Below are 25,912 nucleotides of genomic sequence, written 5' to 3'. Positions count from 1 at the left end.
CTGGAACATCAGTAGACCTTGCAAATACCAATGTCTATTGTTACATACATTGTTATTCTCAATGACTTTCTTAAAATGTGAGAGCAAGGCTGAACTAAAAGGAAGTGCACAATTTTCTCCCCATCAGAGAGGAAAGGGAAGTCTATTTTCACTCTATGAAATAGTCCATGTTGATGTACAAGAAAAAAATACATCAAATTATTTGTATTGAAATTGAACTCACTGCATAAACTCATCCGATGAGTTCTTTTTGCAGTATTCAGGTTTATATGCCTCCGTGTATGTTTCCCCTTAATCTAACGAGGAGTGTGAGTGAATTGAAGGCATTTGATTGGTAGTATTCTCCGCAGAAGTTTGATTGTGCAGAAAAGGAGTTTGGACAGGACCTATTTAACTCTATTCCACATTTAAACATATATCTACACATGACATTTGACATTTTTATTCATTTTTATCAGTTTTGATTAAAAAAGTATCAATCTGATATTATTTATAATCACTTCCTGCTGATAAACTGACCACTGTGGTTGTACTACTGTAGATATCTTCCAAGGCACACTTTTCACTTTTATGACTTGTTTCCATAAAGGTGGAAAAAGATTCCTTCACTTACACCAATAACAGTTGAACTCTTCTTCTTAAGTATGAAAATAATATAGCAGCTTGTGAACTTCCAATGAGAAAAAAAAACAAGAAAGAGAAATGTTAAATCCACCATCCAAACTGCTCCTCTAACCTTCAACATACTCTCGTAGTGTAATAAAAAAAAGTTCTAAGAAAAATGTGTCAAATCATAACGTGATCAGTATCCAGAAGACATCATTCAGATAAAACAAAAAACAAAGTGTCCACAATAGCTGCACAATTTATGTTGTGATACAGCTTTAAAAGTAGGTGATGCATTAGAAGGTGAAAGACTAGCAATAAAATGACGAACATGAAAGTGCTTTATAAAAAGAGGAGTCATTAATCTATACATTTACTGGTGGTTTTTGACAAATCACTCACTTGATCAATGCTGAGCAGTGGTATCATATACATTTGAAAAGCAAGTAATACCAAATGTTTTATTAAATGATAAATCCTTAGAATCTCAGCACAATGACACCTTCACAGATTGATAGTTTCACATTTTGAGTGTAGAATGGGCAAATTGGTTTATTAATCTGACATCATCCAGTTGTCCTTCAAAACTACACATTGGAGAATCAGGACAGGGAGCCATGAGGTTGCCCCTTGTGAAGGTGATTCTGTGTTAGAGAATGTCATCAATTGCAAAGATCCCCCCAGTTGTTTTGGCAGTGGTTGCTGTGGGTGATGATAGCTCACCTTTGTCTCGCTGAGGCTCTCCGGCTTCACCCCATCTATTCCAATTAGTCACGGACTGGATGTTAATCCTTCGATTCTACATGCAGCTTGCTCCAGTACCCTCACCACCTTCCTGGTTTACATGGAATAAATTCCTCAGCAATTTATTCCTTTGAGCTCAGCCGCATCCCCCCCTCGCTAGTAATAGCCGGCCCGAGATCTTCTTTTGAGGCAATCAGATTTTACAGGCAATTTGCCGACCGTGCTTGGTTTGACCGGCCCCCTCTGCAATGAGCAGGGCAAAGCAGGAGCAGGTTATGCAAGCAGAGGCTGAAATGGAGAAGATAAAGCAAACTAAACCCGGGATTTGCTCTACGTTTTCACCGGCTGAATAGTTTCCCCTCTGCGTGGATTCCTGCACCCTCTGATGAGTAGGCCGTTTGCAGATACAATGGGTGCAGCTGTTGCCAGCAGGGCTGTAGAGTGACAACCAGCTTTAAAGGACTCACTCAAGCAGTCTGTGCAGCTTGTAATGAGCCCTCTGATGTTTTTGCTGAATTTTATGCCTCTGATGTGAACAGACTGAAGTTTGGTGTCCACCTACAAGCATTGTTTCCCAGTCCAGGATGGACAGTGCCAAAACATGAGCAAGAATACAAACTTTTTTTCATGCTTTCTTCCTTTTTTATTATAGTTGTTAATGTGAATAAAGTGCCAGAGGACTGTATTTAGGGGAATTTCTTTACTTTTGGTTGTATAAAACAGATTGAAAAAGGTGTCTGATTTTACCCCACCTGTCCTGATTGGTAGGTATTTATCTGAAGTAAAAGCTTACAGATTTTTGGGAGATGTGGTAGCCTTCCTATCTGTAATGAGTCTATAGAGATCTTACATCCCTCACCAAAATCTTAATTTTGCGCATTCAATGTTACTAACAAAGTAGCACTCACAATCTTTATCCAAGTATTGACTGCACGCTTGCACAGTATCATATATTTGTTTGTTAATGATTCTAAAGCTGTGCATGGATGTTAAAACTCACATGGAAAGCCCCACAGTACTGCATGAACAACATCTCTTTACACTGTGATTTTTGGCAGAGCTACTATTTGTCATGCATAGCCAATAGCAATGAACAGAATTCAGCTACTAATCAAGCTGGCAAAATGAAGACAATGGTGTTACTGTTGAAGTGATCTGTAGGGAGTGTCAGCCTCTCCTTAATCAAGAAAATGCATTCAAAGTAGCTACCATATTATTTTGTCTTTTATAGTTGATGTTCGGGATTCATTTGTTAAACTAACAGTGGAAAATCCCACTCTTTCATTGCAGATTGGCATCATAGGGTGATGTGAAATGAAAAAAGTATATCTCTTCCTTTTACAATTGATATAGCATATAACAGCAGATTTTTAATGACAGAGATTGTGGTATACTTAATAAACAATTAATAAAGGCAAATAAGAAACAGTCTGTAATTACATTTGCTTAGAAATACTGATATAGTATATTAGCATAACCCTGTGTATAGTGTGATCTGAATGAATAAATTGAGCTCCCTTGGATGATGGATTGTTGCTTTGGAACCAGACAAGGCATGCATTAGCCAGTGTCTCAGAAAAATATGCTGGCAGCCAATCAGGTATGTTCTCGTAAAACTGCATGTCTTAACACAACGATCTTGTAGTGGACATGTCCAGGGGAAAAAGCAGCCTTGTTCTTGTAAGTACAAACTGATTTCTGACTTGAGGTTGCCCACTGTTCACAAGGGCATGAATTTAATTGGTGAACTCATTAATGTGGATTCTCTCTAAACAGTTGGTAGCTGGAGAGACTGTTGTGAGTAACACCTGCTTAAGAACAGAATGGGAAAATTTACCCCCTGCTCTTTCTGACTGCATATCCATCTGTCAACACCTCACACGTTACAAAACTACTGAATGTTAATATCAGGAAATGGGAAGAGGCGAAAGCCAATATGTTCAGATTTTTCTCTCAATTTGAATCTCTCACAGTACAAGGGTTGGGGGGGGGGGGTGAAAATGTATGTAGTCAGCAGTTTGTGAAATGTTGTGAGGTGTTAACTCGGCTAATCAAAGGTGACTGAAATTACACTACCCCTGGTGAGTCTTGTTCACATTGAGGAACATATGTGGAGTGTGGGTTTTACTACCAGTTAATCTGTCTCCTCACCCTCATTATCTTTGATAATGGTCTTGGGAGCCAGCATTCCTAATTTTAACAAAGTGTTTTTAAGGATGTTGCCCTTAAGAGGGATTGAAATGTGAACACCAACCAAGGAGGAATTACTTCATATCAGTTTGGTACAGTTACATAACTCGTTAAAGCAGTGTAATGATGAAGCAGTACGTAACCGCAGCAAGCGGTCTCTTGCCCTCAAACACCACAGATTTACTGAGGCTGTCGTAGGCGGCTGCATCGGTTGCTTTTTCCTCAGTGCTCTTGAGTTGTGTGGGCCGCCAGTTTCTCCAGGTTACTCAGAATCAAGTTAAAGCAGAAAAACAAAGACTTCTTAATGCTCAGTATTGCCCAGTAAAATGCAGATCCAATGTTGACTTTCTTAGGAAATGTCTGGGGAAATTTTTTAAGCAAATAATACAGCCTCAGTTCTAAGCAGAGTTATGTCAGCTAATTTTCAGCTATGTTCTGGATTCAGTGTTATTTTTTTTTCTTTCATTTCTCCTGAGACTGTGGGGATGATTCTCTTAGGGCTGTTTAAAGGCTACAGAACAGCTGACTAACTTTGACGGCTTGTGGATAAAACCCTTTGAATTGGCATCTTGAATTACTGTTTTCCACTGGCGTGGGCCTGAACACACATACCGCAGGCATTCTTGAGCTAAAGATACTCTTGCATACCTGTGGTGTGCACTCTCTCCCTTGCACTGTGTGCTGTATATGATGCCATGGCCACAGGGATTCAAAGGACAGAAGCACCCCCTTTTAAATCACCATGGCAATGATACATTCCCATATTGGGTTCCGATGATACTCAAAACATAATAAAGTGTTAAGAAAAACAATAGCAGGCCCCAGAGACAACATCAGTTGCGTCCGCAGTCTAGTAGAACACTATATGTATAACAGATGTCGGCAAATGCAGCGCTGCCAGCACAGTGAATGTCATGGCAAGGGCTCAAGAAATCTTGCAAACCCAAGATGTATGGTGTAACTCAGTGTTCCATCTCTGGGTTCCAGGTTGGACTGTTTAAGTGACTGGACAGTTTCTTCTTCATGAAGGGCGCAGTTGCTAAAACAGCAGCCACTGACCGGCCTTGCCAAAGGGGTTGTTTGTCTCCCATTTGTGTGACAGAGTAGCTCTCCTGGCCAGGGAAAGTGTATGCATGCTTGCCAAGATGCAGAGAGAAGAAGCTGTTCTGCTGCTTATCCCCCATGCAGGAAATGCCAGGGAAATTGCGATTAACTTGTGGGTGAAAGCATGAGGCCTGTAGCTCCAGAGAACATTCTAACCTATTTAGGGGTTCCTGGGTAAACTCGAAAATGCCATATCTGGCCTCAGCACTTTAGATCAATAATGCAGTCATGCAGCTAGGGACCTGTCGTGGAACTATGTAGGAGCACACTATGCTACCCGACTTTCTGAAGAGTGGGAGTGTCTCACATATTTTGGAATGAAATTATTCTTCTGTGGCTTCTGATCATGGTTTGAACTGGATAGTCCAGATAGTTAAGAGAAAGGAGCAAACAAAAGCACTCTTCAGGGCTGTGAAAATGTATAAAATCATGATTTATGGTCATCCCTTACAAGTGACAGGATTACTCAAGCACCATCTGATGTAATCCCAGGAAGAAGGCAGTAAGGGCTTTAACTTTTGCAAGAGATGTTATTGATTCAGGTTAATTTAGTTTCCATCCTTGAATATGGATTGTAAGTACAGCATTCAAGCATTTTATTGTGCCAATGCATGACTCTTATCGCCATCAATCCTCAATAGATCCACAACAATGAAGTCACTAGATTGCTCCAGGCCAGAAAAGCCAAAATGTAAAAGATATCAATAGCATTGCGTTATTTGCCCTCCTTTATTGCTGATAATGTTGGAAATGCAAAGTTTTTTCCCATTTTTTATAGGTAGAAGCAAGTGGGGTTCCAGGAGAACAAAACCAATAGAACAATTTGAAAGTGCTTTGGGTAGTATTGACCAATAAACTGTGAATATTATGTTCTTTTCGGTCAACGTAAAAGAAAGCACACATTCATCTGCTGTTTTTTTTTTTTTGTTCTCCAAGACTCACAGAACATTAAAGACAGCAACTCACCAAAAGAAATATCATAAATGTTGCATGAGGTCACAGTTGTTTTTCTCAGGTCTCCCTTGGTCTCCCACTCTTTAAAACATTAAATCATGTCTCAGCGGATGGAAATGAGTCCAGGGGGGTATTTATCATCTGATTTAATGGAGACAACAGGTCACTTCAAAGGAAACGATTGTGTTTGCTCTGCACAGTGTCATTTTCCCTTCTCCACTTTCACCGCTCTGCCAAAGTGATGATCAAAACATTCAATAAGAGACTGCATGGTATAAACACTGAAGCACTTACGGAGGGATGGAAGGGCCAAGTTTTGCCTAATTTGTTAATGGCTTTCAGCTTAGAAACACCACATAACTCAGGTTATGGAAGTGTTTGTTTAGCATGACCTGATGAGGGAGATTTTGGGCAGCAGTGTGGAGATTTGGTCCTGGCTCTGGAAGCCAGACTGAAATGGGATGGAATCCTAGTTTAGAGACTGCTGCAGAGACTACAGCAATGTGCCATACCTTTACTGGATCGTTCCATTAAAAACCCAGAGTGCCCACATTCCTGACTTTCTTTGTCTAGTAAGAGTCTCAAAATTAGGGCCTCCATGCAATAAATCAGACATAATACTGTTCATTATAATGCTAATATTGATAGTATTGTACTAGTATTGATAGTATTCTGTTTTTTTTCTGTAGGCCAGAAAAACAGAATGTTTGCTGAAAAGGGGAAAGAAAAGCTATCTGAACTTCTACCACAGCAGTCATATCCACTGACTAATACAACTCTATGTTCTGTTTTGTCTTGCATACGGTAACACCATGTTTGTGGACATGTATGGTAGCAGCCTTAGTTCCTTCCTGCATCATGCTCCTGTGTTTATTTCTGGGCCTTTTTGATATTCTATCTTATTTTCATTTTAATAAACAGTGTTAGCGAAATGCCCAATTAGAGTATTCTTCCATAAATTGAAAGTCTAAGCCTTGATTAGGAAATTTCCTTTTGGAACTGCGCTGTATATACATTAATAATACGTTCAGTACAAAGGTGCTGAACACCTGCTACCTCTAGTATTTGATGTTCATTTTATGTGCAGTATTGTGTTCAAGTGACTGATGTATCATTGTGTACCTGGTGTCCGTTGCCTAGTCAGGTTGCACAAGTTAACTTGAATGGTGTTTTGCTCACATTCACTTGTCTGGGAGTGTAGTCAGCCTGGTCTGACACTGTTGCTCATTTAACTTGAATGGTTATGCTTATGTTCTATTGTGCTGGAAGTCACTCTGGATAAGAGCATCTGCTAAATGCATGTAATGAAATGTACCATAATGGACAAATTATTTAAATATTGTCACATGAGAAAATTAACATAATAGCTCTAATTAATGAAAAGTTAAATTTAGTATTATAATTTCATTATGCTTACCACAGACACTGTGTATTTATGGATAAATTACATTCCACATGTGCCCTACTTCTTGTATAACTAATAAATTGGCATACACCCCCATAAGCAGACCCACAGGCCAGCAATGGAGTCACAATTCTTTTCTGATGACTTAAGTGTGTATGAATGAGGTGACTGCGGTTTTCCATTCATTTTCCACCCATTAACACTTCCCCTCTGTTTTAACAGAGGCCAAAGCAGTGCAGAGTAGCCCTCCAGCAGTAAGGACAAAACTGCATTAAACCATGGTGGAGGAGGGTATACCAGCGATAACACTGGTAACTGTGAAGACATTCCTGGATGATTATAGTAAAGAAGAAGTTGAAGGAGATATATGATGATGATGATGATTATGATGATGTCAGTAGACCTGCAACATGCAGATTAGTGAGAGAGCTATTGAGCAACATGATCTTGTTTTTTTTTCAAAATAATAAATCAGTCAGTGTCAGGCTGTTTTTTATTAGCTCTATCTTCCATTTCAGATGTTTTGCTTTGATGAAAAAAGCATACATAGTAATAAAAATTATAACTGCATAATCTGAAGTCATGCAACTCAAGACGTAAGTTTACTGCTCTTTCATTCTTCCAGAGCAAATAGTGATGCTTTTATTACCCACTACTATGATTACCAAAGTGAATACACAGTTGTGGTTTCTTAAGATCTACCCTTTTTATCTTATAAAATATAGGCATCCAAGTGTCTTTATTATTACTGTAGGGAAATGTTGTGTAAGTATTGGGAGTTATTCAAACCAAACTCTGATGTATTTTATATATTTTTGATGTCAGTTGTGTGTGTGTGTATATATATATATATATATATAAATTTGTACACACATATACACATTTTCTAATTGAAGGTCCTTCCATGTTTTACCAGCTGACATTACTCAACTAAATTATTGCCAAAACTAATGCTGGTATATTGATTCCCTCAAGTTCAAGCTATGCCGATAGTGGTTGGGACATTTTTTCCCTTTCAATCTTTGAAGTCATTATCTTTACTCAATTTCCATTTTTTTCATTTAACCTTGCTGTGTAAATCAAAGAAATAAGAAATGTAAGATATAAGATTTTGTCATCTCTCTATTTTGTTTTCAGGTGCAGTTGAGTGTGTATCAGGTTTTTCTAGCCTCTTTGATGTGCAACCTATCGTGTTTTCATTTTGGAATCATAATTATGATGTTGACACAAATTGCATTTGGCTAGTACTCCCCGTTTCCATTGCTGTAATCCCTCTTCCTTGTTCTTGGCACAGTAATACCCACTGAAACAAATAGTCTAACTTTTCCACCTCAAATTAAAGCCATTTTGTTCCCCCACTGGGGTATTTGGTACAAGCTTGAGGTCAGTTATTTGATACATCTTTGTTTGGGGGGATTAAATGATAAGTAACACGAACATGTGAAAATGTTACAAACCCAGACATATTTGATTTAAGATATAGTTGCATGCCTCTTTGGTTATGCTTGTTAGTAGTAGCATGCCACATTTTGTGTGCTTCAAAGTGATGCCAGTTGTGGACAATCATGCCTGCTTGTGTGCACTGTTGTGTGAGCTTATACATTGTGAATGCTTTTTTATTTTATTTCCTGCACCAAGAGAAAGGAATGTTTTGTGGATATTTATGTATTCTAATATTTCCTCAGCATATATACACCAGTTCTTTTTGACCTGGAACAGCGGCAAGGGTATATTGAGCAGATCAAGGTCTGTGATATTAGACATAATACCGCATGGGTTAGATAGTTCTTCAAAACCCCCTATACAGAGGCCACAGTTTTCATATTTTTAAACCTCAAAGTATGATAAATCTCACAAAAGGAAAAAAAATCCAACTTGAATTCATAAAAATATTCTCTATCCAAGGTTTCATTTTTGAAAACTCATCTTCCAAATGCCTCAAGGACCTTCCCAATGCTCTGCTCTTTTTTCATAAATGTAACAGTAGGTTCAGATAACAAATTCTTCTAAATGAGCCTTTTAAAATATAATACCTTCACTTAAAATTGTTGATAATGTGTCAGGATAGAACTTAATTCAGGCAGAGATCACCTTAATGTGTCATTGGGTCAAATTACAAAGACAAGACGGAACGCTTAGGCAAATTAATACTGGCTCTGAATCATGAAATTAGACAAGCCCAGAACAGTGGTTTGTCTTGATTGTGAACATTCAAACAGAGAAGTCCCCTTTGGGACCTGTCAGAGATTAGTCATGAAACTCTAAATGGGTTCAAAGAGCATATTTCAAGGAACAGGTCACCTAAATACTGAGACATCAGTGTCAGGTTCAGGTCCTCCAGGGGAAATAAGTTGTTGAAAGCTGGCTCCTGTGCATTATACGTTTACTAATTTGGATTCATGGTAAAGAGGTTCTGTGTGACAAAGGATATCTTGAAGAACAGCTCAGCCTTTTGTTGTTCATTCTGTGAGAAGTCATATCTCAAGCTAAATGCTACCAACATTTTCAATTTGCTTTGCTTTTGGCTGGATTTCTAAGCAATGTATCTTCAGGAATATTTGGTTAGTGATGTTGATGACAATGATGTTGATTCAGTTTTAACATGGCTTTTGTCATGGTTGTATTTACAGTGTGTTCCACCATGGAGACTATTTAAATGGTGTTTTTCTTGCTGTGCTCACTACCAGCCAGTTCCTGACCAAGACCAGTCAATCACTGCCAATGGTAGAACCACCAAAGCCCATCCTATAGTGCACTGGCTACGATGGCGCTCTTCCCAGCCTTATGATGTTTGTTTCTGTGAAATATTTGACTTCATGTGGCTTTATTTATTTGAAGTTTGCCCTCTTGCTAAAGCGGCCTTCTATCTTTAGAAACCAAAAGAGTTTCATAAATAGCTCAAGATGTCAGATTAGACTTAGAATCATGTAATATTATGCCAAGAGTACTGGTGGTAATTAAATACCAAATGCTATGTGCGGTTGTTACATGTTTAGTGGTATCACAAATATAAAATTGAGCTATAAAAATAAACTGGGAGAAAGACCAGAGGGTATAACATGCTGCTAGGGATAGTACTTGGTGAAAAGGTATTTCTCATGAAAAAACAACACACTGAACTGTCAACAGAGTTACACACAGCGTATGTTTTCAATCAGTGTTTATATTCATTATAAATAACCATTTTCTCCACATTAGCAATGATAAAATTGGACATTATTCCACAAGGGTACAAAACTGAATTTGGGAGGAAGGAAAAGATGAATTGCTTTGATGCAATCCCAGTATTCTTTCCTGGGTTTCAAATTTTAAATATGTTCTCTCAGTTCTCACTATTACATTTGTGCTTTTAGTGTTTGTATGTTTTTATGAATTTTAAGCAAGAGATCTTGAATTACTTTAGGGGATCCTTAGAATAATCAACTGGTAAATAAAGTCTGTATCATATATCGTCATAATGCCTGTTGAAATGATGGAGATGATATTGATAATATTGCAAGTTTTTCATGTAGGGAACATGCCATGTGTGTATAATGAAACACTAAATGTAGTGTTTTATTATACACACATGGTGTGCGTAGTAAATGATGTTAGTAGCACTAGATCGGTCAAGTCAATTCAGCTTTGTAGAGATGCAAAATGTTTGGGCTTCCTCTGTAATTTATGCGTTCTTTAACTGGTGCACTCAACCTTGCTCCCTGTAGAAATACGTGATGGTAATTCTGCTCAGGTACGAGTTAGCTCCATGTTTTCCCATGTGTCTAATTGTTTTACCTTGTAACTGCATTGCTGTTTCTAGAAACACATCAGGTCCAGATTAACACTATGGGGCCCAGACAGATGTGTTCAGTTCAATTTGTGAGACATCAAATGAACAACCATTAATACATATCATTAATATAATATCACCACCTTCATATCTAACTATTCTTGCCATAATATCTCATTCTGTCACAGTAAATCTCCAGTTATTAGTTGCAGCTCATGGCCATATACTGTTTTCAGTCTCATTGGAAGCCATCAAATCTACCCCGAAGTGACCTTTTTAGCTTTGTTGGCAGCTTGAAATAAATTGCTTTTGCTTTCAGAACAAAGAGGACATTTAAAAGACCATTCTTCTAAGTGAGCTAAATCACTTTTAATATTTCTGAAATTGTTTTTGTAATTAATTCTACTCATTTGTGGTTTATCTTTAAATGCTCTTGGGTGTGTAATTTTTCTTTTATGAGCTCAGCTTGCAGACAAAATATGTTGCAGCCCTGTTGAGCATATGGAATGTGTACATACAGTACACCAGCAAAAACATTTATTGAGGCATGTAAAGTTAACTGAAGAAATATCTGGTTGACTGCACCATGAACATGCAACCAAGGCTCATTGCTGAAAAATAACCAAGCTAGCTCTGAAATCACTACTTTACTCCTTTCCATCTTTTTCCCACTGCTCAGAAGAGTTATATTCTTTGAAGGAAAGAAACTTTTTTCTGTAGTGCCAGTTTGTCTTTTTTACAAAGATAAGTGTCATCACAAAGTGTTTCTATTAGTCCTGCTTCAGCTGAATGGATAACAAAAAAGACAGAGAACGATGGACGAAAAAGAAAAAAAGTAGTCTTTTCTTGTTCATGGGAAGCCATATATACTGTACTAATCTTTGTGATCATGTGACGAGTGAGGCAGGTAAGATCATCAGAATTGAGCTGGCCTTATTTTACTATGGTAATTAAAATGTAATCTTACAATAATATAATTGAATGTGTAGTCACGCACAATATGAGAAAACATCAATAGCAGAATATCTGTGACACAGTAGCATCTGAAAAGGGCAGATATTTTGTGGGTACTGATTTCCTGTCAGTGTGACAGGAGATTACCAGCAGAAGGGCAGTTGGGTCCTTTTAAATGGTCAAAACTGAGCCCTGGTGGAGCTATTGCTGCAATGAAATCTATTATTATTGTTGAAGAACAGGAGCCAGCACTCTTTGACTGAGTGTAGACCCTCCTTGGATGTGTGGTAATGAGTGCACAGAGACTGATGTGTTACTGTAACAGAGACAGCCAGCTCCATTACAGGGCAAGGGCCCAATTCATATTTCATGCTTACTAAGAGCAGGGAAGGAAGTACTCATTTAGCTAAGTTTAACACGCATGTGTGGCAGAGTGATTCTGAAGGGGATCACATAGCATTCCAGAGTGTCTCTTTTTTACTGTAGCACTGCTGAAATAGGTCTCCTCTGACGATTCTCAGTACCAGAGGAATAAAAGGCTCTTAGTGATCCTGGCCTAGTAAGGTCAAAATAAGTTGTGGCACATGCAATTATGCATTACATTGAAGCTAGCTTCAATGACTTTGTATACCAGTATAAAATGAGTTAAATTAGACAATTATCCTTGGGCTGACTATGAGACACAAATGATGATTGAAACTGCAATTACAGTTATGCAGAGAAGTGATGTCACTGTCCCTGTGTCACCTAATTACAACTGTGAAATATAATAGTTTTGTTGAATGTCTATTTCATGCAGGGTTTCTTTCTAATGTTGAGTCGTTTCCCTCATTATATTTTGTGACTCCTAAATCTGGATTTCCAAAGCACTGGTTTCCATCAGACGTAGCTTTGATACCCTGGTTCCTGTCCAAGTAAGTCAGCTCTTTCTGCCGCCAGTAAGCTGCTTATTTCAGTGAATAAACAATATCTACTCTTCACTATCCCTATGAGGAAGGTCAGACAGCCAGTGAGTCAATCTGAGCACAATTTTCCTGAAGCCTGGTCTCATCAATTATTCTTATGTAAGTGTGTGGATCTGAGGGTGTTTGCTGGGTAATGGCGTCATTGCTTACATCCTCCGGCCACAGTGGATGATGTGATGTGTAAGCATTCGCCCTTCATAATTAACTTCTTCTACCCAGGCTCTGACTGCAGGGACCCACACCCTCCGCAGAGTTTGGCAGGAGAGGGCCTTGACATCACTTGCTGTGCTCTGTGCTCATCTGAGGGAGGTGGGGTGCAAGATGGAAACAATGAACAAAGCTCACTGAAGCTTTTTGTAAGGCTCCCCAAATGCATGTAACAAATTGAAATAAGTTGTGTGCAATTTAGACATGATAATTTAATCCCTGAAGAGTAAGAAGAAGCTGTGTACCTCTGTGGGACCCAAAACATGTTACCTGTAAATCATTGTGGCCATTGTTGTAAATTAAACCAAGTTTCCCTAGTTTCACTTCCTGCTTTGTGCTGCAAACAGTTTGTTCTTCATGGTCATATTTTCATTTATACTCAATTGAAGGGGTGTTGTCATTTTACTGCATGTGCATGTAATGTGGTTTTTATCATAGATGCAAGACTGTACAATTTCATAGATGTTAATTTATAATTCATGTGTTTACACATGCCTGGCTTTCAATTGTATAATTCTCTTCTCAAGTCTGATAAGCCCATAAATCAATAAGGTGCAATAACTTCATTAATGCAAAAAATAAGTAAAGAAAAAACCAAGGGGCCCCATTCTAGGCTTCAGAGGATGAAGTTGAGGGTGTGGAAGTGTACCCATGTAACCCAACCCCATGACATGATGGAACAGCATGCTTCCACTCCGGCTGGCAGCACACCTGACTAAAGAGCTCCTCTGTGCAGTACAGATTTTATCAGTAGCGCTTTGTTTTTGTACAATTTCAAGTGCTTCTCCTCTAAACCAAGACAGAAGAGCAGTCCATCACTGCTCATCAGATGACAAAATGTATCAGCTTGGATCTTCCACTTGATAGAGGAAATTGCCAAAAACATGCAGCCTTTTCAGTGTTCTCATTAGAGGGGGACACTCCACCTGGAAATGAGAATGGTGCATTATCATGCCTCTTAAATACAGATTGCAGTTTCAAAAAAAAAGCAGGTATAATGGTTATAAACGTAGCAACTTCTAATGTAATATGTAATTGTTGATGCACAGTTTGCACAGTAATTTAACTTGTTAGTGCTGATGTAAAGAGCATGAAGGGAATGTTATTTCACATCACAGCCACTAGATGGCCCTCTATAGGAGGAGGGAAACATCTCAGTCAACAGACGAAAAACTCCTCCTGGTTTACTTGGGTTCTCAGTAATGCTGAATATCAACCTAGAGTTATAGACAAGAGGGCAATAAAAGTGCTGACATCAGTCTGTAGCTGTTTCCAGCATGCTGTAATGGTAATTTCTACCCTGTTAGCTTCTAGGCACACCGCATTACACACATTTAATGAAATCTAAACGTTAATGACTTTGTCATATAAACACTCTTTGTTTCGGGGAGTGATGTAGTCAGTGAATTATTCCATTTCAGGGTGTCTCTAAGTTAAAGGGCTTTTCATTCTTTTCAGATTCATCATTCTGGAGTGACAATAAGCTCCACATTTTAAATAAAAAACACACTGCTGTAGTGCTGAATCCTCATGCTCTCCCGTATAAATTCAGGAATAGCATGTGCCTGTACTTGTGAAATGACGATCCTCATTTGCTTACGGAATATATAACTGTTCTGGCATTATTTGCAATGCTGAAGGGCGCCACAGGGCTGTTGTCACAACGTACAGGTTATGTAATATCAGGAAGGCTTCATTGTTTTAACAGTCAGATTTCCACCCAAGATTATGATGAAATGAAGGTAGCATTTTGAAATGGCTGTATTTTCAGTTTTCAGATCATAAATCAAAAAGTCACAGTGTGTCACTTTTTTCACTTCTTCAGTGAAAACTATTTTCTGTTGCTGGCCCATTCTCCTTTACATTTTACTTTTGAGAAAATCATACTGCACACAGGGGTCTTGTAACTAAACCAATGAGATGTATTACACATTCTATGTGCCTCCTGTTAACAAACCTAGTAAAAGTGGTCTCTGCCAGCCAGACAGGACCCATAATGCTGACCTTTGCTTGCAGGAGCCCTGTGGCTGCAGTTTATAGCCTTATTATGATGCACCCTCCCATGAATAAGAGCACTTGGGCATTTGTGTATTTTTAGAAGGAGACCGACCAACTGAACCTGTTTCTCTGAAATAGTTTCCCACATCTGCTGCCCATCAGGGTGTCTGCTGTTTGAGCCACTGCTGCATTCCAAAGCCATTCTTTACCTGGATCAAAACCCCACATATATATATCACTTTCGCATAAGAGGAGAGCCAAGTCTTAGGCCCAGAGCTGACCTTCAGCTGCATAAAGGAGTAGCACTATCAAAGAGTTATGAAAAACAGGAGCAACTGATTTGCCATGATTCAAATTATTTTCAGCATGTTCCCATCACCTATTAAGTCCTATACATTTGACCACAAGATCTGCGTCTAAAACCCAGGCACTAGTTGAGCTGAAAGCTTATTTTAAGAAAACTAGAGGTCCTGCAGGAGAGTTTAATAATGTCTCTGTGCTACTATGGATTTGTTCACATTATTTTTCTCTTGCACCCAACCCCCATTCCCAAATATGAACAGACTTTCTACAGATCACAAGAGGGTACCCAGTCTACAGTGCAGAGAGGGAACCGATTAATAAAAGTCTCCTTCACATGGCCTTTAGTTCCTTTTAGAAGAGTGCTTGAAATTCCTGGCATACCTTTGCACTTATTGCCGTGTTCAATTTTAATCATTGTGTTATTAGAATTAGTGAAAAGCATGGCTTAGGCTGATCTAGTGAAAGCAAGCTACCTCTTAGACTCCACAATGGAATTCCTTTCACAGGCTCTTTTCAGTCCAGATGGAGGGGAAATGGCCCTGTCTTATATAAGAACAGACCAGCCCACTGTTTTCATTCATTACCTTTTGTTTGGACACATGTAAGATCAGCTGTATGTTCCAAATTTTATTTCCCAGACAGTGAGTGGATAACTCATCCTGCAAGGTTGGTGATTTTTGCTTTTTCAAAAGCAATTCTCTTTCCTCTATTAATTATTTGGACATTAACAAAACATGTTCGTTTGAGAGCTGGAATGAATGAATGAATGAATGAATATTACAAACCGTTATAAACTGTGGTTAGGAAGTCCCAGCTTCATAATCTTATAACGATATTCTTTCACACAGGTTTATCTCACTATAGTCAGACCATTGATGGAGGCAGAAGACTTGAGGTTTCATAAATAAATCTTTTATTTATAACATAAAAAATTAAATCCTTTTTTTACAATTTATTCCAGTATGACATTTAATATCCAAATAAAAGTAGCTACATTTTGATAAATAATAACAATAATAATAAAAACATGAATTCATTCTTTGACACTGCTTTCTTGCTTTCTCTTTCAATGCGCTAATGGAAGAGTAATCTGATAGCTGCCTCAAAACGTGAACCCATTTGTTCACCTCTGGAAGGAATGTGACCACAAACTCATTGAATAAGCACGATGCTGTGTCTCTCTTAGATTACAGGTCATAGAACACACAATTAAGTTACAATTGTATGTGTATATATGTATATACACACATATACATATTTATATATATTTATAAATATATTTTTGTGTGTGTGTATATATACACATATATATACACACACATACACAAGTCTACAGTTTGGGTCATGTCTTGTATTTGTAAATCAAAATATACACAAGAGACATCAATATTATAAACTACATTTTACAAAATTAATTACATATTGCTCCAGAACGAAGCTACCAATGATGCTCCAATATTATGAAGCGATTCTTTAGAAAAAGTCTGTTAAAACTGCTGACAAGGTTTCCAGCTATACAGTGCACTTCATTTCGTCCTCACGATGTAAGTCCATAATTCCTTGGGAATTTAGTTTCAAAAGGAGATGGTTGTCAAATATATGTTAAATAGGCCCCTCTATTTTAATGGACTTTTCTGTCATCATTGCTTCTCCTGCTTGGCTTAGTCTCTGAACTTGTGGATGTCGTTGAAGAGTCTGTAGAAAGGGTAGGAGGACTCGTTGGCATGGGGACAGTTGAAGTTGCACTTGCAGGACTCAATCATCATGACATTCTTGTTGAAGGTCTCGCCATCCTCGCAGCGGAACTTGACACGAACTGTTCTGGTCTGCTGGGGGCTGCAGCACCGGCCATCCACGCAGGAACCGCAGTACTTGGGTCGGTACTTCTTCACACTGGAGCAACCTGCATAGGTGAACTTGACTACCTGGCTGGATTTCTTTGTTCTGCTACATTTCTTTCCCTTCTGTTAAAGAAAATAAAGAAACATATTCTCAGTTAAGGGTTCCATTGGTAGAGGGTTCAATCCTTCTGTAATATACCTGACATTTTATACTTCCACATTAGTTTTGAATTGAACATACCTTTAAACTGGTGTAGGGTGACTGGCTGCATGGTCGGACCTCACATATGCGGGTCTCCTTGACCAGTTTGCATTCACTGTTGTTGTTTGTGACTCTGGTGGAGATGCCTGTCCCACAGGTTTTGGAGCATTGGGACCAAGCAGTAGTTTGGACAACACATTTCTGGCTCTCAAACATGTGACTCTCAGGCTGGACTCTGAAAGCTGCAAAGGAAAAGACAAAATATTAGGAACTGTTGTTGCTAGTGATTATCCTGTCACAACATCAAAGACTTAATGTCATTTTACAACATTTACATGAAGGAATATGGAATATGAGCAATTTACCAGGTAGGGACTTGAGTCCTCCTTTGACCAGGGCGATGAGCTCATTTCTGTTGGTGAGGTCATTCTCTGACTCATCCGTCCCACTTTCTTTGCTGAAAAGTTTGTCAGTTGACTCCATCTCCTTGCCATCGTCACAGACCCATTCTTCACAGCACTGACCCGCCACTTTCACGAGTCTGGGATTGGCACACCCCAGGTTGGGCAGGGAGAGCTCCTGTGGGCACAGGGGAATGCACCCTACAGCTCCATCAATGCATGTGCATTGGTGCTTGCAGTTTGGCTGGAAGCTTTCCCCATTCTGGTAAATCTTGCTGTTGTATTCACAGGGACGGCCCTCTGACTTGGCTGTTAGGAAAGAAATAAGAAAAGAATTAAAATGACTACTCTGTGTAGTTGCATCTTTCCTGCCCTCCCACCACCTATTGCATATACTGTCTAAACCCCCTTGCTGCAAAATTGTCTAAAAGCCTTTGAAACCCAACAGGGTCTTACAGAGTGGGCAGCAATCATGTATTTAACTGAATGTGAACAACTATGTGCAACCACCCGGTGTAATGATTTATATAGCCAACATTGGTGCCACACATATTTTCATTCCGTGTCTCCTGCGCGTAAAATGTATTCTCACCTCGACAGATGCCTCTGGTAGCGCCGAAGCTAGCCCCGAAATTGCATTCGAGTCCCTTGGTATGGTCGCATGGCTCCGTCTTTCCGCAGTCTTCATTTAGCTGTCTCGCGCATACCTTGCAGCACCCACATCCATCGAGGACAAGGCTCACCCCGGGGGCGCACCTGGGCACCTCCCGTGGACACACGCATTCCGAAGGGCAGGAAGAAAACACCTGAGGGTGGACCGAAGCAATGTTAATCTCTGATACGAAGTTACAATCCATTTTGACATTTGAAACTGCAAGTTAACTGGCTATCTCTACTCCCCTTCTACAGCTGCATACATGTCACTGGGATTGAGTCTCACATTTATTCCACCGCACCATCTTACGCAACACCGAATTAATGAGACGCTACTTCGTATTGGTGTTGCTGCTTTGGTAATTCAAAGTAAAACCTTAAAAACTATAGTCAATACAAATGCAAATACAGCAACTATGTACATAATCTTAACAACAAAAAGACGTAATGTCTAACTTACCACGCTGACGCTTCCGAAGAAGATAACGGCAAATGATAGCATCAACATCTTCGCGCTTCTTCAACAAATGAAAATGTTTGTTTTTTTTTAGAACAGATACTTCGCTATTCGTCCTCTTTAAAAATTTCTCTTGGTACCTTCTTCTGTTGCGTTACCCGTTTGATGCGGTTTCGCAGTTGTTTGTTTTCTAGTCCTGTATGTAGCAGTTGTATGCTACTTCTGACTTAAGGTCTGGTTGCAGTTGCAGTCTACTGAAACTGGGTCCCACTCTTCTTTTATACTGTAGTGAAAGCTGACGTAGTTGTTGGCTGACTGTTGAACTGTTCCAAAACTATGCAAGGAATGTTTCTTGGCGCGTTTTCCATCCAAGCTAAGCACCACCCTGTCTAACTTTTTTTTTTCTTAAACAAATTTTCCCCTTGCACTGAAGGCACTTTTTTCTCTCTTTCTTGACTTTTTTTTCTCCTTTATAGGTATTCTCTCAAAACGATCTTTGATTATCTGAACAATATAATATGCAACATGTTGGCTGAATAACTGAATAACATGGGAAAAATAACCGATCAATTAGAGCGCAACAATATTCTCCCGTTTCTGGACAGGGCAACTTCCGATTTTATATACATGTACACGTGAAAAAAATGTAACGTTCTTTTATCTTTGATGGTGTTTCCACTGCCAGAGTTACCGTACAATGTGACGTCTACGGTTACTGGGCGAAAAGTTAATTCCACACGATTTTCATATACTCTTCCTCAAGTTTGCTGGCTTTCGGGAGATTTTAACTCAACTAGAAATTTTTAGAAACAATTTACCAAGAATCCATGTATGTACGTGTGCGTACCTGTCGTGGCACAATCTTGAGAAGACCCTTCTATTTTCACTTTTCACTTAGAATTTGAAATGCTGCAAGACAGCAGGAAAAAATCATAACTTCCGAAATGGACGATAGTAGCGGTTCTCTGTGTTGTTTACCTCCAGTGATATTAAGATTAAAATGCAACAGCACAATAATATGTGTTTCGTTGGTTATCCGGATGACTATATTAAATCACTGCTCATTAAGCGTATGCACAGAGGCATGTGATCCCTGATACTGAAATCTGTATTTGCAAACTAAACACCGCCTGCCACAGTTTCTCACAACAGTTTGGAAACGAAAACGTTATCTGTGAAACATATAAAGTTGTTTTGTTCTTGTTGTTCTTGTTTGTTCACTGTAAAACTAAAGTGAAACGTTAAGTGAGAGACGTATTCTCCAGCAGTTAAGTTCGTCATAAGTATGAAGGGACAGTGGAAATAAAGTAAAGTTTCTATTTTTGGCTCGGTATCCTCTCTATTCCGTTGTACTAAGCAATTCCAGATGGGAAGCAGACTCCAGACGTAACAATATTGCCATATTTGGTATGGCAGTAGCCTACATTATTAACATATTTCTACTTCAGTTAGCCAACCACAAAGCATTCCTGACAGCTTAAAGGGTTGTTAAATATGTTCTCCATACAGGAAATTCCTTTGCGTTCCTTGGGTTAATTTAGTTTTCACGCAATCTGTCCATCATGATCTGAAAAAAAAAAATGCAGCGGTGATCCAATTTTCCATATAAAATGTTGGTTTGGGGAGAAAAATAGCAAAGTAGTTTAGTCTACTTTTCAACGGGGTTCAAATAAGTGACATTCCATCGAAAATCTAAATTCTGAGATTTAAAGTCTTTGCAAACAAGATTTTACCGAGAGCTAACGTACAAGAGAAACTTGCTACTAACAAGCGGAGCTTACAAAGTAAGATGCGCAATGATGACATGAAAATAATATGCAAAACGAATGGTGTCGCAGGCCATACTGATAGGTTTGCCATTAATATATTGACAGTATGGTCTTACAAAACAAGATGATGAGAAAATTACATTAACGTAACTTGCTACGTTAACCCTTGTCTGTAGTTAAATTTACGTTGTGGGACACAGAAATCCTCTGCGTACAAACAACTTGCGACGAGAGGGGATGGTTGGCAAGGAGATGTAGCTATATCTCTCAGGTGAGTTGGTCTCTTTACAAGACCTTTGTATAATTCGGATTTATTTATGATTATATATGTATTCGTATTGGTATATATTGTTATAAAAACGAATGACGACTTCCTCAACTATCTAGCCAACATATCTTGGTATTAAGCTTCATAGACTACAGAACGCTTTAATTGTTCACACTGGTGTTTTGAACAATGTATACAGCTTCGGAAACAGTTGCCGGTTTAATAAATTGATGTGGAAGTGTGGTTTAAGTTTACTTATTAAAGCAAGCTATTTTTTCATACTTCCAGATCAAGACACTAGATGGTGATGTGCAATGGCTAACGTTGTTAGCATTTGGTTACAAACAGCAAATCAATATTATGCATCATTGCTTGTTGCGTGTTGCTTCATGTTCCGGAAAAACGGACAATCAGACTGTATCTGTACTCGACAGGCTATAGCTCTTAGACACCGAAAAGTATGTGTAGGCTATATTAATTTAAAATGAAAATATTTTACATGATAGTAGGGTACACCTATAACGATGCTTGCCATCCGATTTAACAGTTATACAAATCATGTATGCGTAAGTCTAAAACAGTCTCAGAATTGACGATCTCTGTGTGTTGTTCCTAATGGGGAGATCAACAGAGAGAATTTTCTGATTGCATATTGTAGTTTGGCAGCTTTATCTGACTTCCATATGAGCACAGGTATGGTATCAAGTCAACGAGTATTATTCATCACTATGCGCTCTGTGTGAATGAGAATGATTAGTTGTTTTTTAAAAAACATGCCACTGTTTTTAAGTGTTAGTTGTGCCTTTTGTGGAATCATATTTGCTTAAGTGTCAGTCACCCTTTAGAAAAAAACTAATAGACTATTACCTGAACTATTACATTTCTACCTTTATTTAAATAGTACATTTTACGTGAAAGTAGCCTATTATATGAGCATTAGCTTCTACGAGTGGCAGAGAAGGCGAGTCTATAGGAATAAAGATATCTAGATACATCATTAGGTTAAGAATTTCTGGAATGCTTAAGAATTTCTCTTTAAGAATTCACTTCTGATTTTGGTCAGATGCCATGGTTGACTCCAGTACTGTGTGTGGCGATGTCTGTTTCTAAGCATGCCATTCAGATCCATTATTTTCCAGATGAAACATGTCTAAAACACATAACTGTCATTGTATCTCAGGCATTGAAATATTACAAGGTTTGGATGGAGAATTTTTTTTCTGTAGTGGCAATAATACCCCCCCCCCCCCCCCCCCCCCACCACCACACACACATACACACACACACACATTTTTTTCTTTCACATTTTTCTGAAAATTTTTTGCTGACATAGTATTAGAATACGGATTCAGGTATTAATGACTAGTATCTTCATTACAAGAAGAAACTTATGTTTAGTTGACTATACAGGCCATAGAAAGCACACAAGACTGCTTGAACAGATGATGTTACTTGATATTTATAACTTTTTTGTGAACACCACTCTTGCAACGTCAAATGGATTTATTTTAAAGAGAACTACAAAGTCATACTTTGGATAGACCGTTTAAGAATGAAACTGGTCAAACTTGATCCTAGCATTTCCTCTAGTAAGTGCACAAATACTGGAACTCCATAGTGTGTTTAATCTTCTGTTTAATGCATTTTATAGACACTTGCGAAATGGCATACTGCATACTCAGGATCATGGATTCACTGAAATAGAGCCAGTGTTCTTGATAGTTTCACAGTAACATTTTATTATGCACCAAAGAGTGTGACCAAAACTTTCTGTAAATATATGCAGAGAAAATTGATGTTTTATGCATTTCTGTAAGAGGGTGTGATTAATAAAGTGAAATTTGAAAGTTATGCACCAGATGTAGATACAGTAGCACCCTGAGAAATGTCCAGTGTAAAGACCTTTGAAAGTCTGCTGCTCAAAAGTGGATTCAAAGTGGACCCTGCAGTGTTGAACAGGGTGGAGGTGGTTGTCTGCAGGGTTCTGGCATCACAAGGAAGAACTGTTATCCTGTACTGAGACCTGCTGCCCCCATAAAGCATGCTTAAAATGTTCCAAACACAGCATGAGTACCTGGTCCTCTGTCCCCAGACCTGCCAACAGCTGGTAAGCTATTGCTCAGTGGGACTCCATTGCTCCAGGCTGCTGGATCTGCTGGCATCCAGCCCACTCTCTATCCCCTTCACACACAGTCCCAGTGCCTCTTTCCTTCCAGTCCACCTGTTCAGCAAGACCACCTACCTGGTCTCAAACCAGTGGCCGAGAAGAAGTGCCTTATGGGACATTTTCAGATTCTTCTTCCATCAGGTACTGAGGAGAGAGCTCTGTAATTACCCAGGCCTAGTTATTACTACCTGTTAGAGGATTGCCTGGCAAGGTGGCAATTTATTTTAAAGATTCAGAGTTGCATCATTTAGGTTTTTAAGACATATGTAGGTTAGCAGTTATGTGAATAAAGGATGATGTAATTGGCTGGCACTGTTGCAGGGGTCATTGCAATGCTATATTGCTTGAGTTTTGTTGTATACTGTATGTTTAGTATGTCTTTGGTGCTTTACATTAGAGGGGAGAATATATTGAGCAAGTTCCAGTGAACCAGGTCGACATTGGACAGATTTTCATGTTCCAAACTTTAATCGTATTTGGCAAGTACTGTGGTCTACAAAAGTTGATTGTTTTCCAGCAAAAATAAATGTGATCTTTCTTGACATTACTATACTATGCCTCTTCTTGTCTTCGCTGTCAAAATAGAATACATTCAGTTTCAACAACGCAATTCTTGTGGTAGTTAAACTCTGTCCTGCAGCTAAAAGCATGATGTTTGTGCCCTTGAACTCTACTTGAAAGTTTTATAGTTATCTAGTTTGCATGGTAACCTAACAAAAACAGTTTTTACACCTGCGGCCTTAGCATTCCTCTTCAAATCATACAGTGAAGGTAGAGTGAGCATATAAACTGGCCCCAGATCAGCCTTGTTGTTCAGTAGCTAATGTTTAAAGTGAAGAATACACTGAAGTCTGATCTTAGTCCAGTACATAGGAGATCACTCTCTAGTCTACACAGCATCACTCCATTCGGACACATGCTTAACATTCACGCAAATAATGTACAGTAATAACGTATTAAATCAATTAAAAACAATGATGGGAATACAAGATAAATGCAGTATTTTTTGACGATTTTCTGATTTGGTGGCACAGAACAACAGGGAGGCAGGACACCTGGTGTTTAGATGGGATAACCTTGCATTGCCTTTGCAAGTCCCTGCCACTGGACTTCCTTTTGGATGTTTGTCAAATGTAGCTCTGCATATTAGAGAAATATTTGTAAGTTCTGCCATAAAAGTGAACAGAGAGAGAACACTACAGCTCAACACATTGTTGTGCTCTAGAAAACAATTTTATCATCTCAGATAAAGTGAAAATTCCTCAGGGGAGAGATGAAGATTTAATATGCCTTTGATACCACAAATCTAAGTGCATATGTGTTACCTGAGATGCACTGATTACTGGCCAGCTTGAATCTTGAGGGAGTTTTAGAAGGCAAAACACCTCACTGAGATGCCTCTTGTTAAATTAAGGAGTGATCTGTATAAATAATCCTTATAAATGAACTGGCTGCTATCCAGCTGAAGGGATTTGGGTGCCCCTGTGAATTTGCCAGCTGTTGGGGTTAGGTGTGTGTCATTTTTTAATGAAAAGGAGCTTCCTCGGATTAATCACACCCTGACTAAATGTCGGTGTGCCAGTAATCTTGAAACGTTTTCAAAGAATACCTTCATTGTGCAGGAGCCAGCAGCTTCTGAGCATTAGATGGAGCAATTCTGCACGAACCTTTAGCATTCCTAAAATGGATTCAAAGCATATGGTTTAGTAAACATGACAGCTTTTTTTCACCTCAGAAAGCTCCTGCTCTATTCTCCCCACAAAGGACTCCCAGCTCAAATATACTGATTTTGCATGGGTATGGAAAAGGGGTATACTGTGGCCCTAAGTGTAATTTAAGAGAAAAAAGAACATTTGTATGATTTCCTGTATTATTTCATTTTAAGATAGTCACAAGTGTTTAGAACCCTGAAATTCAGCTTGCTGCATGATGTTGAAATCTGTGTTACTTCTATGCATTACTATCACTGATTAATTTGAAATGTCTGGCAATAACCAGCGGGGCATGAGCTGGTATTGTTTTACAAGATGGCAATATTGTAAATAGCCATCCGCAACCTGTTAAAAAGGTTTATGGGTGGAAAGAATCTGAGCTGGAATGTGGGATGCTTGGAATGTTTATCCCAGTCAGAATAATTGAGTGGATCTGGAACAAGAAAAGACAAACAGCAGTCCTGGGGTGTGGAAGAATGTGCTCCAGGATGCCTGAAAGGAACATTCCAGTTCAGGAGAGGTATTCCTAAGGTGGCCACCTTCACCAGGTACACAAAGTGCAACGTAAATTGACATGAAATACTTTCTCATCAGTTGCATAGTTGCAATACCTCTACCTTCAAAGATAGAAAAAAGATGTCTACGTATCTAATTCTGTGCATTAAATATTTATAAAATATAAAAAGATAAAAATCAATACAAATTTAATTCATTATGGAACATGTAACTTATAGACATGCTGAAATATATTGAACTAAATAAGAACCTATGTAACTGTAATATACAGGATATTGTGCAGCAGTTATGTGAGTTTGTCAATTCTTTTGTGAAAGGGACAATTGTTTGTATCACTTTTATCTTCAATATATCCTACTTTGTGGATGCAAAGTACACCCTTCTAATGCAGTATGCTTCCTTTAGATAAGAGAGAAAAGGGGTAGGAAATGATTTTATGCTACGTTTGATCACTCTGTTTTTGTAATACTTAAAAGATCAGCTTTTATCAGTAGTATTTGGCTTTAAGCTGCTTGTTTATCATTAAAATTGTTTTATTTGCTCGTGACAGCGCTGGGAGCCCTGACCCGTGTAGAGGGTTTCGTGGCAACCAGACATCCTTTGTTCGGAATAGTGGAGGAGGGGTTAAAACCAGCGGGAACACTCCTTCGGATGTCGTGGGGGGATAGATGTTGGATGACAGTAGGATGGTATCACGCAGGAAGAGACCAACTGAACGAGTCATGT

At 38.8% G+C, this 25,912-nt stretch overlaps 2 protein-coding genes across 3 annotated transcripts in view; one reads left to right on the top strand and one right to left on the bottom strand.

Moving 5' to 3' along the window:
- Positions 1–16,515: 16,515 nt before the first annotated feature.
- Positions 16,516–18,992, bottom strand: LOC118772512 (CCN family member 1-like). Its single transcript, XM_036520899.1, has 5 exons — positions 18,758–18,992; positions 18,236–18,449; positions 17,608–17,952; positions 17,282–17,484; positions 16,516–17,163 (listed from the first exon to the last, which is right to left on the bottom strand). The coding sequence occupies exons 1-5, from the start codon at positions 18,803–18,805 to the stop codon at positions 16,861–16,863; spliced, it is 1,113 nt and encodes a 370-aa protein (XP_036376792.1). The 5' UTR covers positions 18,806–18,992; the 3' UTR covers positions 16,516–16,860.
- A 1,401-nt stretch (positions 18,993–20,393) lies between these two features.
- Positions 20,394–25,912, top strand: part of ddah1 (dimethylarginine dimethylaminohydrolase 1) — a 60,944-nt gene continuing 55,425 nt past the window's right edge. The window contains exons 1-2 of one of the 2 annotated variants that reach the window (XM_036520902.1): positions 20,394–20,538; positions 20,700–20,794. The gene's annotated coding sequence lies outside the window, so the exon portion shown is untranslated. Of the gene's footprint in view, positions 20,795–25,912 lie in introns of both variants that reach the window. The other variant, XM_036520901.1, reaches the window with a different exon arrangement.

This window comes from Megalops cyprinoides, chromosome 2 (genome assembly GCF_013368585.1).
Source record: "Megalops cyprinoides isolate fMegCyp1 chromosome 2, fMegCyp1.pri, whole genome shotgun sequence".
Lineage (NCBI taxonomy): Eukaryota > Metazoa > Chordata > Actinopteri > Elopiformes > Megalopidae > Megalops > Megalops cyprinoides.
Note: the sequence above shows the minus strand (reverse complement) of the source record. Positions and strands in the feature narration are given on the sequence as shown.